This window comes from Eutrigla gurnardus, assembly GCF_963514095.1.
Source record: "Eutrigla gurnardus genome assembly, chromosome: 11".
NCBI lineage: Eukaryota > Metazoa > Chordata > Actinopteri > Perciformes > Triglidae > Eutrigla > Eutrigla gurnardus.
In genome coordinates, this window is record NC_139925.1 from 27,104,209 (window position 1) to 27,125,350 (window position 21,142).

General features: G+C 43.7%; 1 protein-coding gene across 1 annotated transcript in view; it reads left to right on the forward strand.

The window, feature by feature from the left end:
- The window catches only part of prkg2l (protein kinase cGMP-dependent 2, like), a 54,795-nt gene that overhangs the window by 2,813 nt on the left and 30,840 nt on the right, over positions 1-21,142 (forward strand). The window contains exons 4-12 of the mRNA XM_084021631.1: positions 1,282-1,448; positions 3,461-3,574; positions 5,370-5,475; positions 7,227-7,290; positions 7,418-7,495; positions 8,697-8,791; positions 9,358-9,426; positions 16,524-16,622; positions 20,417-20,552. Of these exons, the coding sequence (XP_083877757.1) occupies positions 1,282-1,448; positions 3,461-3,574; positions 5,370-5,475; positions 7,227-7,290; positions 7,418-7,495; positions 8,697-8,791; positions 9,358-9,426; positions 16,524-16,622; positions 20,417-20,552 (928 nt within the window). The remainder of the gene's footprint in view (positions 1-1,281; positions 1,449-3,460; positions 3,575-5,369; positions 5,476-7,226; positions 7,291-7,417; positions 7,496-8,696; positions 8,792-9,357; positions 9,427-16,523; positions 16,623-20,416; positions 20,553-21,142) is intronic.

A 21,142-nucleotide genomic window follows, 5' to 3' on the forward strand; every position in this document is an offset into this window, starting at 1 on the left:
TGACATTGGACCCACAGGTGTGGTTACTTTGGTACAATGATCCTGAAGTCGAGAGAGAAGTTGTCAAACGCCGACATTACGCCAATAAAAAAGTTCTTCAGTTGCTCAAAAAACGTCTTTTAAATAGATCAATTGTGATCAACACAACGTGACAGCACAGGCGAGCTTTTGTAACATCCCCCACAACGGAACATCTGTATTTGCATGGCAGGATAATAGAAAGATGTGGAAGGAAACAAAAGGCCAGGAAATCTAAATGCAGGAACTGGGTCATTATGGGCTTCAATTACGCAACCTACGCTGCCTCTCGGATCCATTCAGCACTCCTCCTCACTGGATGCATAAGCACATCCTCTGTGTGATGTGCTAATCAGGGAAATCTGCTGAATACATTGAAACTGCAGACATTAATGGAGTTGCCTGGACCAAATACCCACATTTGTGAGATCCTATTGGTCAAGCAGTCCTGTCTGGTAAAAAGCATAGCAGTATTTATTGTTGAAAAAAATGCACATTCTAGCATCCAAATCAGTATATTCCCTTTCTTGGGCCTCTAGATTGAAATACCATGAGGCTGGCAACAGGGTTAGCAGTTGAAGCATGAGGACGTCACTTAAAGAATGTAATTTCACACTTAAACAGATGTTTGTTTTTAACCCTGTTTACATGCACCAAATATCTGTTTACATGGCTGATGAAAATGAATATTCCACTAATATTCTTGTTTACATGCAGCCGTGCATATTCCGATTACGGTTACATTAGTCATCTTTTCCCCCTATTCTGAAAAGCATCATCTGGGGTCTCATTTGTAAAACAGTGTGTGGGATCCATACTAAAAGAGAATCAGACGTATATGTGTATGCATATATTTAAGCAATTTTCCCTTTATAAATCACAGCCTCATACCCTGTCCTGCACTCGTCCACATTCAAACATAAATGGTCAATGCAAAGCACCTCATGAATATTGCTGCATATAAATGAGCCTGCTGATTCGTTTTTCTTAATGGCGAAGCAACAATTGAGAGGAGCAGCCGCAGAGCGTCCACCAGTGTGTCCTGTGCACATGGCATGCCTAGAAGTGGTCGGGTTCTCAGTGATGCTGTCCTAAAAACACAAACAGAGACAAGCAGTACAATGAATCTGGTAGCAGAAGGACTGAAAGAAGAGTGAAGACGTTAAAAGAACTTATACAGACACAGATAAATTTGTGATATTGAATAAAATAGACTTGACTTGACTTTGGAACTATTTGTTTCTGCTTCTTCCTGAATCGCAGTACCAAGAAACTCATCAACGATGCCATCATGAACAATGACTTCCTGAAAAAGCTGGAGCCGCAGCACACAAGGGAGATGGTGGACTGTATGTACGAGAAGGTTTACAGCAACGGACAGCTGGTCATCCACGAGGGGGAACCTGGAAACCACCTCTATGTACTAGCAGGTCAGATTCCATCGGCCCAGTCACGCTTCAAGGGGCTGACACAATTACAATTACAACACAATTGGTATAGAAAGTCCTCAGTTAAATGTTATTCATATTGCCCAAATTTGTCTCATACAATCTGTACAGCATACAACATCCTCTGTCCCGGGACCCCCCATCGGATAAGAAAAAACCCTTTTAATGGGGAAAAAAGGATGAACCCTCTGAGGAGGGACAGATGTGCAGTTGATGTCATGTGTATAGAACAACCAACAAAAATGACAACATAGTCAATCCATATGACCAAAATGACACCTGTAATGAGAGCAACTATTGTAGTAGTAGTTGTAGTAGTAGTAGTAACAGTAAAAGCAGAAATAATAGTAAATAATAATAGTAATAATAAAGATAACAGTAGCAGTAATATCATGATGATACTAATAATAAAGCTGAAACAGTATAATATAATAATAGAAATATGACTAAGCAATAGCAGCAGTAGGTGTCGAGGGCCACGGCAGCAAGTTACCACGGTGAGAACAGTAGTTTGAAACAAGCATTAATGGGACATGAATGAGACTGATGGAGAGGGAGAGACCTCCGTCAGTCTAGGCCTTTAGCAGCTAAACTAAGGGCTGGTCCAAGACAAGCCTGAGCCAGCCCTGCCTATAAGCCTAGTCTTAAATGTGGAGAGGGTGTCTGCCTCCCGGATTGAAACTGGGAGGTGGTTCCACTGGAGGCGATCTTGATAGCTGAAGGCTCTGGCTCTCATTCTACTGTTGGAGACTCGAGAAAGCAAGTAACCACATGTAACCCTGCATTCTGGGAGCAAAGTGTTCTTATGGAGTAAAACGGTGCTACAAGCTCTTTAACATGTGATGGTGCCTGACCACGAAGGGCTTTAAAGGTGAGGAGGAGGATTTTACATTCTATTCAAGGTTTTACAGGGAGCCAGTGCAGAGAAGCTAATTCAGGAGTAATGTGAGCTCTTTTCCCAGTTCTTATAGGAGCTGCCTGATAATAAGGAATTAGAGCAAAGCTGTGATAGCAACCTGTCAATCATAAGGAAGCCCAGGCTAAAGCATCCCCTGCTTTCTGGTGTGTTGGACTCTAAATGGACCATAATGTACTAAATGAAAATCATGCTAGTTTGAAGAAGACTTGAACCGAGAGAGTGAGACCATAAACATGTTTGTAGAACAGTGTACACAGGGCCACTGAAGGAAATTCTTTTTTTTTTTTTTTTTTTTTAAAGCTGGAACTGAGAGAGGGGGGGTAATATTCCAAGAAGAAAAAAAATTCTACTTCATTACAATGCTAACAACCAGCATTCATGCTAGCTAAAATCCCATGAATGTCGCATTTATTTTTCTAATTAATACATCACAACGTGTGACAACGCCTCGTTAAGGTCCCGCCATCGTTAAGGGTGATGGCTGTTGATGGTTATTGTTGGTTAATTTTATATGGGGCCAAATTGTCATCTTATGGGTGTTTATTGATCGGGCAGTTAGGGTAAATGCTAGCAGTAGCTTTCACTTGTTGTCATAGCAACGGCAAACGGTGTTAGCGGATCCAAGCAACTTATTTATATCGGCTATATGTACACGTGAATATATGCCAAACGAAAACAGAGGCGAGAGAGGGGGGCAAGATTTCTTATTATATAACAAAGTGGCACATTTCCTACTTTAAAACTAGCAAATTTGCGACTTAATTTTCTGGAAATATTGCCCACCCACTTTTTATTTATTTTTTCCTACAGTGGCCCTAATACACTGTTGTATGTTTTACTGAGATGATAAATCAAGAGATATAGGGTCATTTTTTCATGGACTTCTATCCAACCAGAGAGTAGTCGCCCCCTGGTTGCCAGCAGAGAGAATGCAAGTTTCAGACACTTCAGCATCTAACTCACTTTTCAGAACTGGAGGTTGCTGACTTAGTTACTCCATGATTGGCCAGCGATCTCACATGGATCTCGAGGTAAATAAAAATATTTGTAGCTGATAACTTGTCGCCTTTTCCAGACGGCTTGCTGGAAGTGATCCAGAATGGGAAGCTGCTGGGGGAGATGCGTCCTGGAACGGCGTTTGGAGAACTGGCCATTCTGTACAACTGTAAGAGGACAGCAACTGTCAAAGGTGAGGGATTTTAACAAGACCAGACCAGTCATGATTCTTGATATGTCTCCTTAGGGATCCTACCTGCCTACGCTCCCTGGTGCTTCACTGTTTATCAGGTTGTGTGTTTGACAACCATATCCATATCATGTGCAGTTTAAGACACCTGCTGGCTGGATGGTATTCACCGAGGAACTCATTAAACATACTATAATTCTACCCATCCACGTGTCATATGCTGTGCAGACCGGCTGATATTGTCATGCTTGCAAGCTTTTGTGTAACTGTAGCAACTGATATGGTAAATTAATATTATATGGAGAGTTGTACATTTTATAGGCGAAATTATTTCTCATGACGTGATGCTATTCAACATTATAATGTAGCTTGCGAAACGTTTAGTGAGGAGGTATGGTTGAGGCTGCTAGGTTACACATTCTTTAAAAGTGGTGTGATTGGTTGATCCAAAAAAAAAGAAAAAGAAAAAAACTGTAACATAAGAGAAGCCAGTTTATTTACACTCACCAGCCACTTTATTAGGTACACCTTGCTAGTACCGGGTTGGACCCCCTTTTGCCTTCAGAACTGCCTTAATCCTTCGTGGCATAGATTCAACAAGGTACTGGAAACATTCCTCAGAGAGTTTGGTCCATATTGACATGATAGCATCACGCAGTTGCTGCAGATTTGTCGGCTGCACATCCATGATGCAAATCTTCCGTTCCACCACATCCCAAAGGTGCTCTATTGGATTGAGATCTGGTGACTGTGGAGGCCATTTGAGTACAGTGAACTCATTGTCATGTTCAAGAAACCAGTCTGAGATGATTGGCGCTTTATGACATGACGCGTTATCCTGCTGGAAGTAGCCATCAGAAAATGGGTACACTGTGGTCATAAAGGGATGGACATGGTCAGCAACAATACTCAGGTAGGTTGTGGCGTTGACACGATGCTCAATTGGTGCTAATGGGCCCAAAGTGTGCCAAGAAAATATCCCCCACACCATTACACCACCACCACCAGCCTGAACCGTTGATACAAGGCAGGATGGATCCATGCTTTCATGTTGTTGACGCCAAATCCTGACCCTACCATCCGAATGTCGCAGCAGAAATTGAGACTCATCAGACCAGGCAACGTTTTTACAATCTTCTATTGTCCAATTTTGGTGAGCCTGTGTGAATTGTAGCCTCAGTTTCCTGTTCTTAGTTGACAGGAGTGGCACCCGGTGAGGTCTTCTGCTGCTGTAGCCCATCCGCCTCAAGGTTCGACGTGTTGTGCGTTCAGAGATGCTCGTCTGCATACCTTGGTTGTAACGAGTGGTTATTTGAGTTACTGTTGCCTTCCTATCAGCTCGAACCGGTCTGGCCATTCTCCTCTGACCTCTGGCATCAACAAGGCATTTGCGGCCACAGAACTGCCGCTCACTGGATATTTTCTCTTTTTTGGACCATTCTCTCTAAACCCTAGAGATGGTTGCGTGAAAATCCCAGTAGATCAGCAGTTTCTGAAATACTCAGACCAGCCCGTGTGGCACCAACAACCATGCCACGTTCAAAGTCACTTAAATCACCTTTCTTCCCCATTCTGATGCTCGGTTTGAAATGCAGCAGATCGTCTTGACCATGTCTACATGCCTAAATGCATTGAGCTGCTGCCATGTGATTGGCTGATTCGAAATTTGCGTTAACGAGCAGTTGGACAGGTGTACCTAATAAAGTGGCCGGTGAGTGTAGAAGGACCTTTAAATGCCCCTCAACATGATGATTAAGTACCAGCTAAATGAGTTGTTAATGGTTCCGTTCTCATCCAGCTGTGTCCCAGTCTCTTATCTGGGCTCTAGACCGCCAGACCTTCCAGACCATCATGATGCGGACCACACAGGCCAGACATGAGGAGTACTTCAGCTTCCTGCGCAGGTACAGACACAATCAGACTCCTGTGTTCAGTGACATTGGCGGTGAAGAGTGCTGTTAATGTGTAGCACCAGCTTGGCTGGAACTTGGTGGTGCAACATGGCGGACTCCTTTAAGAGGATCTGCTTTGGTATTTTAACGCTTTCATCACTTATGAGGATGGAGTCTGGTTCCTTTAAAGAGGACTACGTTTAAAAACCATCCATCCATCCATCGTCTACCACTTATCCTGTATTCAGGGTCACGGGGGGGTTGGAGACGATCCCAGCTGTCATTGGGCAAAGGCAGGGTACACCCTGGACAGGTCACCAGTCTATCACAGGGCTCACATGTAGAGACAAACAACCATTCACGCTCACATTCACACCTACGGGCAATTTAGAGTCATCAATGAACCTATCCCCATGCATGTCTTTGGACTGTGGGAGGAAGCCGGAGAACCCGGAGAGAACCCACGCTTACACGGGGAGAACATGCAAACTCCACACAGAAGGAACCCGGGCCGACCCGGGAATCGAACCCGGGACCCTCTTGCTGTGAGGCGAAAGTGCTACCCACTACACCACCGTGCAGCCCCACGTTTAAAAACACCCTATATATTCATTTTCTGCCAGTTTTTTTCTAAATGATATACACTGAAATTTAAACCATAACCAAACGCTTCCAAGTGTTTCAAACAATATACATTAAAACATTTTTACAGAATCAGATGCCTGTTCATGCTGAAGAGAGCTAACATCCTCCACACATACCCCTTTTCCACCAAGGCATTTTGAGGGCCGGTTCGGAGCCGGTGCCCAATCGCGAACCAGTTCTTCCTGTTTCCACAGACAAAGAGCCGGCTCTCGGCCTGGAAAACTGGTTCCCGAGCGGCCCCAACTCTTTGCTGGGCTGGAACTGGGCCTGGCTTACGTTAGGGGCTGGGGGCGGCGTTGACGCTCGAGGCAACGGGGGAAAATACGCCGCTGCGGAGTTTTACTAACGTTACTGTTCCCGGTAAGTTTCACTTTTAAATTGTTTCACCTTGTTGCAAACTAACGACACATTTCTGTTTAGTTTACCAAGCTAGTGATTACGTTCGTAACAGCAGCAACTAGTGGCTTTGCTTCCTCGGGTAATGTAAGCTGACCGGCTAGCTAGCCAGCTAGCGTGATATTGCTAACAACAACGTTAGCATGCCACTTTCTGACTGCCGTTGGCTCACTAAACGTTACCAACTACCAACGTGACTTAACATCTGTGTTCACAGCGTCGTGGACACGTTTGTGATTAAACCGCTGTTCTCTGGTTTGTGTTTGTAGAGCTGTCGGACATCGGCGATATCGAACGGAGGTCCAACCTGCAGATGACTAAACATCAAACACTCTGATCTATTGATCACACACTGTTCTACACTTTAAAAAATGTTGTTATTTTAGTATTTTGTGTATTTTATTGTTATTGTTATTGTTATTATTTACCAAAATAAACACTTTTTCTGAAGAGACATGTCTGCTATGCTTGAAGATAGCGCTGCGGGGAAACCTCAGACGTATACAGTGACGTAATGACGTGGCTCTCTGGGCTCTCTAGCCGGTGGAAACGCAAACAGGTTCTCGGACGGTTCGCAAGTTGAACCAACTGCGAACCAGCACGGCACCGGCCCGGCTCTTGAACTATGGTTCGCGTTGGTGGAAAAGGGGTAACAGAGAACTGTGAGGAGACAGTGCTGACTGCTGCAACAGCCATAATGAATGTGTCTGTTTCTCTGTAAGTGTGTCTCTGCTCCGAGGGTTGCCTGAGGAGAAACTAGCCAAGGTGGTTGATTGTCTTGAAGTGGTGAGTATTTCACAGTCATCTAATCTTTATGCATTTTATTCATAACCATCCAGTATCTGTTTCTCACTCAATAGTTTCAGGTTTGTCCAAGTGGATAACACAATGACACACCCTTCTGTCTTTTCAGGACTACTTTGAAAAAGGGGAGTATATCATTCGAGAGGGTGAAGAAGGGAACACGTTCTTTATTATTGAAAAAGGAGAGGTGAGATGTCGGCACAATCTTGTCAAATGTGCCGTGTTAAGCCTTTGATGTTCTTCATTGAGAGCAAAGATTAGCTTGAGGCTTGTTGAGTCGGGTGTGGACAGTATAAACCAGTTAGCCTTCTCAATCTTGTGTTCCTTTGGAACAACCCAAGTACCAAGAATGCAAATACAAAGAATGCACATGTGACAGATCAATAAAGGTGCAAGTATAAAAAAAAAAAGCAATAAAATCCAAAATCCATGAAATCCAAAATAAACACCAACTATAATCCTTATAATGGTAAGAATTATGGCTGCTCATATTTAAGTTACATCTTATAAGTGGTATAGATATAAGTGGCAAATATGGGTAACTGTACATGGTTAATTCAAAATTATTATGCAACACAGTGACACAGCACAACATTTAGAGGTTGAGTAGGTGATTCTATTCAGGAACACCTTCTGTTATATTATCTGAAATCCTCGTAACATACCGATAGCAATGAATACATTTAATGCTCTGACTCGTTTTGCGTTCTGGGGGAGGGGCTTTGAACCAAGGTCTGAATGAAGGGGGCAGGACTTTTTCTGTCCGGCGTTGCGTTCAAAGTTTCTGTGTTTTTTCCAAATGACCTATTCTACCTTTAATCCAGTGGTTTAGTGCTGTGCAACACACATTTTTTTTGTTTAGGCAACAAAACCAGGTTTAAACTAGGTTTAGGGAACAGAGCTCAGTTGATGATAACTTGACTGAGTCACAAGACATGTGACTAGCAAGTGACAAACGAGTCACATGACTATCGACGATTCGCATTACAAATGATTAATTAACTAAACAAAATGTAATTTTTTCCTTTTAGTTTGATACGGGACACTAACAGTCTGGGTCATCTGGCTATCTCTCTTTATACTAGTTCATGAATAAAATGACAGTCTATACATAAATTAAATTGAAAAAATAGAACATGTACTTATCTGTTGTGATTAGTTAACTGTTAATATTTTAAAGGATCAATTCAAAAGTTGTAACAAGAATGCTCACCTTCTAGAAATTGGATAAGAAAAGAATGTGGAAAAATAACAAGCAAATATTTGCCTCATATGCTGACTTGGAATGAATTGTCTCTATTTCAATGATAAGCCAACAACGAACAGCAATGTAACACTGGTGAAAACACGATTTGATGCCTCATTCTGTTCTCTCTCTCTCTCTGGAGGTCATAGTCACTCAAAGCACTGAGGGCTTCACTGAACCTCAGGAAATCAAGACCCTGGGGGTTGGAGACTACTTCGGGGAGAAAGCTCTCATCAGGTACCAACAGCAGCCTCACAGGAGAACACAAAGGAAAACACATAGAACATTGCAGTTCAATGACGTTTGTTTCTTTTGACTGTCTTATTCATACACAATGACACAAGGACTTGTCATTCTGATGGCACCGACATGGTCATTGACAGAGATATTTACTTTTGAGAAATTAACTAAGGATTTTGAGCAAGAGACTGGCTTTTGCAGGTAATCCATGGTGTTTTGCTATTTGTATGAATTGTTTTGAGAAATGCACTTACTGTTTTGCAAATGTCGAGAATGATTCGAGAAATGTACCAAAGCGACTGAGAAAAACTGTAAGTGGACTGAGAAAACAGAAGATGTAAGCAGCAGCATTTCTGTCCCACTAATGATGAGACATTCAGAACATTCTTTGCCTCCAACTCACAGAAACAATAGAGACAAAGATGCTCCTTCTTGTCACAGCTGTGTGATGTGAACAAGCTCTCCGCTGAGTTCACGTGAACCCTGACAGCTTCATCGTACTGCAGTGTGTGTGTGTGTCTTGTGTTTGTGTGTGTGGGACCAAACTGTGCGTGTGTTTCCAGTGAAGATGTACGCTCAGCCAACATCGTCTGCAACGACAACGACACACACTGCCTGGTGGTGGACAGAGAGTAAGTACAGCTGCATGCTGGTCACACAACTCTGTAGGTTGAGTAGGTGATTCTATTCAGAAACATTTTGTTATATTATCTGAAATCCTTGTAACATACTGATAACAATGAACACATTAAATGTTCTGACATAAAAACACGAAAAGAAATGTCATCTGTGGCCATGTCAGATTGTAAAAACCACGTCCATTCAAAAAAGTCGGGTCTAAGAAAATAATTGGACGGCTTGCCTGTCTGCCAATCCTTACTTCCTGATTGGACTGCCGATCTCGAGCACCCGTTCGGTGTTCTGGGCTCGGCTTTGTACACAGATGTTTGAATAAAGGGCACGGGACTTTTTCAGTTTGGCGATGCTTTCAAAGTCAAAGTCTCTGTGGTTTACTCTGCCTTTAAACACACCTCCACAAAACTACATAGTTATATTTCGGCAACAAAACAATGGTTTGGATTAAAATGATTATCAAATTGAAACAAAACAAAATCACAACATATTCTTGGTTCTAACGGGACACTAACATTGGTCTCCTGGTGAAAGTCCTGTGTTTGGGGGGGGGGGGCTGTGGCTCAAAGGTAGCGCAAGTCATCATCCAATCGGAATATTGGCGGTTGGAATCCCAGCTCCTCCAGTCTACATGGCGAAGTGTCCTTGGGCAAGATACTGAACCTCGAATTACCCCCGATGGTGCGCCATCGGCATATGAATGTTTTTGAGTGAGTGAGATAATAAAATATGAATAGTAGTGTGAGGCGCCTTGAGTAGTTAGCTAGAAAAGCCCTGTATAAATGCAGGTCCATTTACTATTTGTTGACCCGTTGACCCACCACCCATTCCACCTGCATATGTGGACTTCTACCGACTCCTTTGAAGCTAATTTGTGAAACATCAAGAGCAAACGTAATCCACAACATAATATGTTGAAATATAATGCACTATGTATTTATGTTGTGTTGGAATGTAAATAGGACACCACTCTGGTTCATGTTATTATGTACAGCCCTTTAGTTAAATACAACTTGATTGCCTGATAATAGATGACATTGTGGCGTAGTGGTATTCAACCTTGGCCTAATCAGGAGCCACTTTGACAAAAAATATTTTTGCATGAGCCAGAAATAAAAAATGTCCCTTTTTTCCCTGAAAGCATTATGCATTTAATAATAATAATAATAATAATAATAATAATAATAATATGATATTATGATATTAAGTAATTAAAAGCATGACGTATAGTGCAGTAACTAATTTATTATTGTCACTGCAACTGTGAATGTCACTACTGGCAGTCTTTGAACAGTTTCAGTAAAACAATCATTAGGCCTACTAAGTGCTGGTCATCAGTCCATAAGAGTATAACACACAGCACATTGCTGATCAAATGTTTATGCATTGTGATGTTTCCCCGTTCTCTCTCCTGTCTCTCCTCCTGAAGGGTAAAATATAACAGACTTTCAGTTCTTCTCTAGCATACATCAGTCAGGTTTCACAAAATGGCAGGCAAGAACCCAATTGCACGACAAAACAAAAACAATTAAATGCAAGATGAAGCTCAGCTTAGATGTGCTTAGCACTCTTTATGCTGCAGGTCAGCAAACTCACCAGTGAGTAAAGTAAGTAAAAAAAAGAAAGAAAATAAATTACCCTCTCACAAAGAGGTCTTCCATAGCTTCTTACAAAAGGAAACATGTAAACTAGATTCAGCAGTCATATGCTGTTGTAAACAAACACCAGTCTCACTTTGAAACAGTCGTAACAGAAGCTTAGCTTATCTGTTGTGAGAATAAACAAACATGTGCAAATTATTTAATGAATCAAAAGAAAATGGTGTCAACAGAACACCTTGTGGCCATCCAGAATAGTGCACAACGGTCAGTCATTTAAGCCAGGTGTTCTACTCTCAGATTTTTCTTCAGGAATATGAGCTGATCGACATGATCAGGGTGAAGTAAACTGCGTTGTGCCGTAACAATGTCACCTGCAGTGCTAAACACTCTTTCAGATGGCACGCTTGTTGCTGGAATGGACAGGTAACTTTTTGCCAAAGCTGAAAGCAGTGGAAGGTCAACTTGTTTTTTCCACCACTGCAAAACATCCCCACCCAGACATAAAGAGTCCCTCTCTCTGTATTTTAGGATTTCCTCCTTAGCTCTCTCCCTAGTGGTCTTCACTGGTGCTCTTGCAGTGAGGAAATCACCGAACATCTGGTCCATGGCAGTCCTCTTCTTGGGAGGACTGCCATGGACCAGATGTGAGGAAATTGCCGAATATCTGGTCCATGGCAGTCCTCTTCTTGGGAGGGATATCATCTACACAGTGGAAGAGAAGAGAGGCTTATCACTTGTAGTGAAAAAATATTTCTATCAGTACTACACTATGAAAATAAACTAGACGTAGATAACTGTATATAATAATACAAAAAATTCATCTTCAAACCAATAAAGTTTTCCAACTTCTGGCACCGTTTCCATCAAAACCAACCTGAGCATTGTTCCTCTTCATGGAGGCTCCTGACACCGTGTTAGGTGACATCAACTGCTAGGTCCTCCTCGTCCAGTGTGTCAACAGCCTGGTCCTCATTCTGCATTTCTGTGTCACTGCCCCCCTCCTGACAATAATCAGTAACACATAGACTAGCAATCAGATTTTCTTATTTGAACCAAACAATCAGCATCTAAATAAGACATTAGTTAATAAGCGAGGGTGAGAATTAGTTATGTCATTTGACATAAATTTGCTCAGCATATGCATTCACTTTATATGTATTCATTCAATCTAGACAAGTCATCATTGTATTAAATTACATAACAAAGGCAAAAATGCACATACAGGATGATAAATGTCAGGTTCTAGAAAGAAAAATAGTATAACATGTGATGATAATCTTATTAAGCATGTTCTTCTTACCTGTCCATTCATCTGAACCACCTCTGCTGTTAGCTTCATGAAAATCAGGTCCTTGGCTTCGTTGTCATCCAAGAAAGCCAGGTCTTTAAAACGCGGATCAAGTGCTGAGGCGTAGTACCCGAGATCCTGGAGATATGCATAGCGTCCATCAAAGTCCTGTCTGAATCGCTCCTTCATCTGGGAAATTACCAGCAGATCACTCATCAGGCTGGAAATGCCTCTGCAGTTTGGCCTGGATTGGGGCAATCATTGAGATGGTGGGGTTTTTCTCCTCACTGAGGAGTGTGGTTGCTACTTTTAGGGGAGACATCAGTTTGATGACCTCTGGGATGAGTGTCATGTCATCCTCTGTCAGACTGACCATGACTTCTCCCCTCTTTAACTTTCTTGACAGCAGGGCGTTCAACACAGCTGCTCCCAGAAACGCTCCAACATATCAAGGGTACTATTCCATCTCGTGGAAACGTCATGGACTAGCTTGTGGTGTGGCAGGTGTAACTGGGTCTGTATTTCACGAAGAATTTCAGTTGCTCTGGAGCTTCTGTGGAAAAAAGTGACCACCATCCTCACTTTAATCACAAGCTCTGAAGCAGTGTCCAGTCTCAGAGCTTTTTGCGACGCGAGATTTAAAGTATGGGCGATGCAACGCACATGTGGGTCCATCTTGGCACTCGCTCCAGCCAGATCATATTTTTTGCGTTGTCTGTGACCAGCGCTGGCCTCTTGTCTTCAATCATCCACTCGCGGCAAATGCCCTATAGTAAAACTGCAAGATTGTTACCTGTGTGAGCCTCATTTAACACTCTGGTCTGCAGAACGTGGTTTTGTAAAACCCACTCGTCATCAATATAGTGCACTCTGGCTGTAACATATGATGCAGTGGCGCAAGATGTCCAGCCATCCATAGTGAACTCTTTCCACTTTGCTCAGTGACTCGGCTATCTCTCGTCTTACTTTTTCATACAGGGCAGGGATTTGCTTCTCGGAGAAAAGCTTCCGATTTGGTATTTGGTACCGTCGGTCCAAGACATGGAGAAGGTGTTTGAAGCCTTCGTTCTCAGTAACACTGTAAGGCTGGATATCTTTACAAATAAAGAAGGCTATAGCGCCATTTATCGTCTTTGCACGAGCGGAGCTGTTAGCCAGCGGAGCATGGAAAAAGTTTTCAATGCGTCGCTCACCGCTCTTGGACGTAGTCGCCACATCTGACTCCACGGTGGGGGATGCCGGGTTACTGGCGGAGGCCTCTACGGTCACACCGTGCCGTCGCTTCAGGTGACTAATGAGGTTTGTGGTACTCCCTGTGTACCGTACAGCAGCATGGCACATTTTGCAAATTGCGTCTGACTTGACAAGTTCTCCTTTTTCTTTGTAAAATCCGTAGTATTGCCAAACTTTGGATTTATAGTTGACAGGAGAGTGGATATTCTCCGCCTCCGCCATGTTTGTTTTGAACAGCGCGCGCACGTCCATCAAAACGTCCCAGGCGCATAGTATAGTATACATCCGCGGTGCACGTTAACGTAACATAGATCCTGTTTAGTCAGAGTAAAAATGTCCAAAAACAACATCTTATTTGGTTTGTTACATGTACAAATAAATGCAGAAACCACTCAATGATTAAAATATAGAATTTTACCGATGCAAACTTTTAATAATCGATGCATCTCGATTTTATTTCAAAAATTGCATCGATTCACAGCTGTTCTACCAATGCACTCGCATCTCGCCTGCGCGTGTCCGTGTATCGATGCGTATCAGTTAATCTTCCCATCCCTAATTGAGACTATGGCGGCCTAAATTAGACGGGTGGTGGTGCGCCATAGTCTCGTCAATGTGTGGAAAACACGGCACTTCCACAAAAAACTGGCATTCTGGATCTGGTAGGAGGAGAATGGGAGCAGAAGAGAATCATGATCTTAACTCACTGAATGCCCTCTCTGCAGCAGGGTACCATTGGAAGGCTGCCTTATGGGAGGTTAGGGCTGTCAGGGGAGCTGCCACAGAACTATAGTAAACCTACGATAGAAATTGGCAAACCCCAGGAACTGTTGAAGCTTTTTCCGGGTCCCCAGGAATGACACCTCAGTAGCATGGAACTCAGACTTCTCTGCCTTCACAAACAGCTGGTTCTCTAGGAGTCTCTGGAGAAGACTGCACACAAGCTGCACATGTTCCTATTTAGACTTAGAGAAGATGAGGATATCGTCAAGATACACAAACAAAAATACATTGAGAAAATCCCGGAGCACATCATTCACTAAGGCTCGGAATACTGCAGGAGTATTAGTGAGTCCAAAAGGCATAACCAGGTATTCATAGTGGCCCCTAGGGGTATTGAATGCCGTTTTCCACTCATCCCCCTCCCGAATGCAAACAAGGTGATCAAGATCAAGATTGGTAAACACTGAGGCCCCAGTGCAACAGTTCAAATGCAGTTGAGATGAGAGGGAGGGAGTACCTGTTTTTGAAGGTGACATCATTCAGATGCAGGGCCGGAGGGATTTGTCCTTATCCACGAAGAAAAATCCAGCTCCAGCAGGGGACGAAGAGGGACGGATGATGCCTGCTGCCACTGAGTTATTAATATACTCATCCATGGCCTTGGTTTCAGGGGCTGACAGAGAGAAGAGTCTCCCCCTTGGCGGTGATGGGCCAGGGAGGAGGTCAATGGCACAATCATACGGGCTGGGTGGGGGAAGCGAGGCCCGTACTTTGTGAAACACCTCCTTTAAGTCGTAGTACTCGGACGGGACACCTGAGAGATCTGGGAACTCTTTAGAGGAAGAGGTGTTGAAGGCAGGCAGCAAAGCAGATTTCAGACCCTATGACAATGTTCACTCCATTGCAGAATGGAACCAGTCCTCCAATCAATGTGTGGGTTATGTTTTATTAACCAAGGAAACCCCGGAATAATTGGCTGCTGTAAGCTGGGTGACCATGAAAGCGACTCTCGATCTCTCAGTGGGATATGTGAGAGGCTGTAGTTCAAAAGTCAATGAGCACAAAGTCAGAAACGAGTGGCAGGTACCTGGAGCTCCAGAAAAGCGCTCTAGAGCACTTAAACAGGGTTCTGGACCCGAGACGGCAGGAACAGAAGGACCGGTGGGTGGTGAAACTGCTGGCTCGCTCAGAGTCTCCAAATGTTGGTTGTGGCGTGCAGAAGCCTCCCAGAAAGCCACCCCCATAACGGTGAACTGTTTCTCATGCAGGTGTAGAGCAGCAGCTTGTGTAGCCATTTCCTGCTTGAAATTCTCAGTGTCGGCTGGGTTCATTTTTGGCCAGATGTCAAATGTCAAAAATTCAAAAGGCAGGTCGAAACACAGACAGACTTTTTTTTTAGTAGCCATAAACGAGCCGCAGGTTGAATAGAACAGTAATCCATCCTCAAAAGTGAATAAGCACTTTACCAACTTTCAAACACATGACTGATAGCAGGCACTGTCCCAAAGTGTTGTCAAGTGATGCGCTTGTCATGGTTATCCAACTGTTGAATTGGTTTTATTGTCTAAACCAAACTGTACAGTTATTTTAGATATGTTTCATAAACCTGACAACAGGTCTTGTTGTCTAAACCTAACGTTGGTTTTGTTGTCTCAAGCTAACGTTGGTTTTGTTGTCTCAACCTAACGTTGGTTTCGTTGTCTAAACCTAAAGTTGGTTTTCTTGTCTAAAGCTAACATTGGTTTTATATACTGTACATCTAAACTACATTGTGAATTACAATTGGAGGAGACTATTTTTGTAGTAGATTACATTTTTTCCTCAACATACTGTATCACAAATTATTTTAAACAAGTCTGTGGAAATTCCACGTAGGGAGGTCTGGGTGGTTGAAGGGTCACAAACACGAACTGTTTCTCACACACACACACACACACACACACACACACACACACACACACACACACACACACACACACACACACACACACACACACACACACACACACACACACACACACACACACACACACACACACACACACACACACACACACACACACACACACACACACACACACACACACACACACACACACACACACACACACACACACACACACACACACACACACACACACACACACAGAGAGAGAGAGAGAGAGAGAGAGAGAGAGAGAGAGAGAGAGAGAGAGAGAGAGAGAGAGAGAGAGAGAGAGAATAAAAGTTGTTCCTTTCTCCTCATCTCCAGAAATTTCAACCAAATGGTTGGAACTTACGAGGAGCTCCAGTCTTACCTGAAAGAATACGTGGAGGAACTGTCGAGGAGTGATGAGAGGAGAAACGCCTTGTAAGTACCCGGCTGTGCAACTGTAGAAATGTTCATTAAGTAAGGTGATAATTGTAGTAGTCATTTTAAATTTTACTGGTGGTAAGCTGAATTAATGCTTTTTAAAGTAGAGTGTTACGCCCCTGGTCTAGGGGAACCAGAGACATGACAAGATGAGCTCTCCCCCTGTCTTCCCACTCCCAAGAAGGCCAGTGTCACAGGTTATATAGATTACAGGTAGCATTTATTTTCAGAGGGAGACAAGGCCAACACAACAAACAAAAGAGTATAACCCCCTACCTTCCTAACACAAACAAAAATAGTAACAAAAAGACATAGGCTTACCTAACTCCTAAGTAAGAAAAACAGGAGAAAAAAGGTTAACAAAGAAACGGCTTCTCCCTCCTACTGGGCTACCACACTTACTTTCTACTTGTTTACAATAATTCAGACGAAAGCTACGGGTCTCACTAAAACAGGGTCTGACAATAGGCTACTACACATTTGACACCAGTCCTCGTTGGATGTGGGGAAACGGGTCGAGAGAGAGAGAGACTGCAGTCAGCCGGTGCTTGAAAAAGGCTCCTCTCCTGCCTCTGACCAATCCTGGGTCGGCAATCAGCCAGCTCTAGCCAATCCGTAGGTCCAACCTGCTATCAATCACACCCGCCCACACACACACACAAACACACACTCAGAGGAGATTGCTTACACCTTGGGAGGAGGAGGGACAGCTCAGTATACCTAGTATACACAAAATAATGACCCAGGGTCATAATACCTCCCCCCTCGAAAAATCAAACATTTATCCCCTAATAAATATTTGATTCAGTAAGCACGTGATAGAGCATCAGCCAGGATGTTGTCTAACCCCTTTTTATAACGAATTTCGATGTTGAATCCCTGCACTAATAACGACCAGCGCATCAAGCGCTGCGACGGACTGGGGGAGAGAAAATTGAGCTCACGACGCAACCCTAATCCTACTAAACTAACTCTACTAACCCTAACTCTACTAAACTAACCCTAACTCTACTAACCCTAATCCTACTAAACTAACCCCACTAACCCTAACTCTTCTAACCCTAACCCTACTAAACTAACCCCACTAACCCTAACTCTACTAACCCTAATCCTACTAACCCTAACTCTACTAAACTAACCCTAACTCTACTAACCCTAATCCTACTAAACTAACCCCACTAACCCTAACTCTACTAACCCTAATCCTACTAAACTAACTCTACTAACCCTAACTCTACTAAACTAACCCTAACTTCCGAGATCAGACGAGATCGGGCGTTTTGGGTTGTCTAATTTGCTCTTTTCTTTTAAGAGTGGGACAGGCGCCGATTAGATGTCCCTGCTCGTGACAGTAGAAACACTCACGATTTTCACGGGCAGTAGTAGCGAAGAAAGTACTTCGACGAGCACTATTTGGAGATCTTACTCTTCGGTCTGTGGTGACTGGTTCCCGACGGACTGGGGAGAGAAAACACTGATGTGCGTTAATGCAAATTCATCTGCCAGCACGGCAGCATCAACGAGTGTCACAACCTTCTGCTCATTTAGGTAGATCACAATTTTATCAGGAAGCCGATTCTTAAACTCTTCCATCAACAAAAGTTCACGTAAACCCTCAAAGGTGTCAACCTTACAAGCTTGGCACCATTTATCAAATAGCGCCCCCTTCTCCCTTGCAAACTCCCCATATGTTTGGGTGGCAGTTCTTTCACATTTCCTGAATTTCTGTCTGTATGCTTCAGGTACTAACTGATACGCACGAAGCACGGTGGCTTTCATCACATCGTAATTTAAACTGTCCTCAATTGAGAGAGACGTGCAGACCTCTTGGGCCTTACCCACTAATTTACACTGTAACAGCAGAGACCACACATTTTTCGGCCACTTCAACATTGCGGCGATACGTTCAAACGCATTGAAATATGAGTCGACTTCAGACTCTCTAAATGGTGGAACTAATGCAATGTGCCTGCTAACATCAAAGCTGTCCTGAGGCGTTTGGGAGGGTGACTGTGTGGTTGAGGGACTGGCTGCAGCAGCAGCTCCCCGCTCTATCTCAAGAGCCTTCCACCTAAGATGCATGGCCTCCACCTCCAACTCCAACTCCCGATTTTGCACCTCCACCTCCCTTATGCGCAGAGTCAATTTTAACTCCTCTGCAGACATGCCAGTCTGAACCGGGAGGGCCTGGGGTGGGGCAGGAGTACCAGCCAGTACCCCTGGCTCAGCCAACACGCCACTTTCAGTCAGCTTATCAATCAGAAGCTCCATTAGCTCCTGCTTCTTGATGTTAAGTGGCACAAACACCTCAAAAGACTCTGCAACCAGAATTAACTCAGTTTTCTTACATTTTTTTAATGTCTCAACCGACGGATTTTCGGTAAACTCCTCCAACTTAAACTCCATTTCTATGCTACCCCCACAAAAGAGAAAACTGCCACACAAACAAATAAGCAGAGACAAGGACAAGTAGGCCCACCAAAAACTCACCTAATTCACGACGATAGACGGAAAAAAGAGCGGACGAGCCCCCAAATCATGTTACGCCCCTGGTCTAGGGGAACCAGAGACATGACAAGATGAGCTCTCCCCCTGTCTTCCCACTCCCAAGAAGGCCAGTGTCACAGGTTATATAGATTACAGGTAGCATTTATTTTCAGAGGGAGACAAGGCCAACACAACAAACAAAAGAGTATAACCCCCTACCTTCCTAACACAAACAAAAATAGTAACAAAAAGACATAGGCTTACCTAACTCCTAAGTAAGAAAAACAGGAGAAAAAAGGTTAACAAAGAAACGGCTTCTCCCTCCTACTGGGCTACCACACTTACTTTCTACTTGTTTACAATAATTCAGACGAAAGCTACGGGTCTCACTAAAACAGGGTCTGACAATAGGCTACTACACATTTGACACCAGTCCTCGTTGGATGTGGGGAAACGGGTCGAGAGAGAGAGAGACTGCAGTCAGTCGGTGCTTGAAAAAGGCTCCTCTCCTGCCTCTGACCAATCCTGGGTCGGCAATCAGCCAGCTCTAGCCAATCCGTAGGTCCAACTAAATTATTAAAAAATCCAAATCCAGGCACTCTGGTAGTGTTTTCAGTAGCAGGCCTTTATTCGTTTTTTTCGATTGCTAACTGACGGTGGGCACAACTACATGTGTAAAACTCTAACACAGTCTGCATCACCAACAGCCTGAGCTAAACATCACAACAGCTGCTTTTTTAATTTTTCTGTAGTCATTTACTAATGCTATTGCTGACAACAACCATGTCAACAACAGCATTTTCCTGCATCTGAACAGATCCTTCCTCTTCCTCCTGTTAGGCCTTTGGGTGCTATTGTAAAAATATACTGTGTTTGGGTTACACCCTCTTCTCCCTCCATCAACCTGTCTCCCTGCCACTCTTCTCCCTCCACCAACCTGTCTCCCTGCCACTCTTCTCCCTCCACCAACCTGTCTCCCTGACACTCTTCTTCCTCCACCAACCTGTCTCCCTGACACTGTTCTCCCTCCACCAACCTGTCTCCATGACACTCTTCTCCTGTCTGACTGTAGTTAGAGTTTTGCACATGTAGCTGCAGTCGGTAATATGGGCTACAAATCATTTAAAACATTATATCGTATCGGCTTAACGCCTTCCGCAGGGTGTGATTATCTCCCGTCTGTCGATCTTGTTTCTTTGAGAAATAGTCCCCATACAGAAGATAGACACTCTGTATATGACCTGATATGTGGCCTGAAGGGGTCCAGATGTAGTCTTACCTGCTATGTGTGATTCCTCTCTCAGGCCACACTCCCCTCAGGTTGAATCTGCAGAGGTACATGAGCTGAGGAGGCTGAAGGAGAAGATCTCTCTCCTGCAATTCCAGGAGCTGGATTTCGTAGCTACACTGGGGATGGGAGGGTTTGGACGAGTGGAGCTGGTGAGCTGCTGATTCATGATGATCCCCGACTGTCACCAGTCAGTACTGCTATTGGTTTGTGTTGCTAAAACCCTGATCTTCATCCAACCAGTCATATGTTCATCATCTCTTCGAGAAAAATCAATTTAGCAAAAAATAAGTTACACTTTATTGGCAAAAGTATTCACTCACCCATCCAAAATATTGAAATCAGGTATTCCAATCACTTCCATGGCCACAGGTGTATAAAAGCAAGCACCTAGGCATGCAGACTGTTTCTACCGACTCGAGATTCAAGTCCAGTGGTGAAATGTCCTCACTCCTAAATATTCCAAAATCAACTGTCAGTGGGATTATAACAAAGTGGAAGTGATTGGGAATGACAACAACTCAGCCAAGAAGTGGTAGACCACGTAAAATGATGGAGCGGGGTCAGCGGATGCTGAGGCACATAGTGCACAGAGGTCACCAACTTTCTGCAGAGTCACTACAGACCTCCAAACTTCATGTGGCCTTCAGATTAGCTCAAGAACAGCGTATAGAGCTTCATGGAATGGGTTTCCATGGCTATCAGCTGCATCCAAGCCATACATCAGCAAGTGCAATGCAAA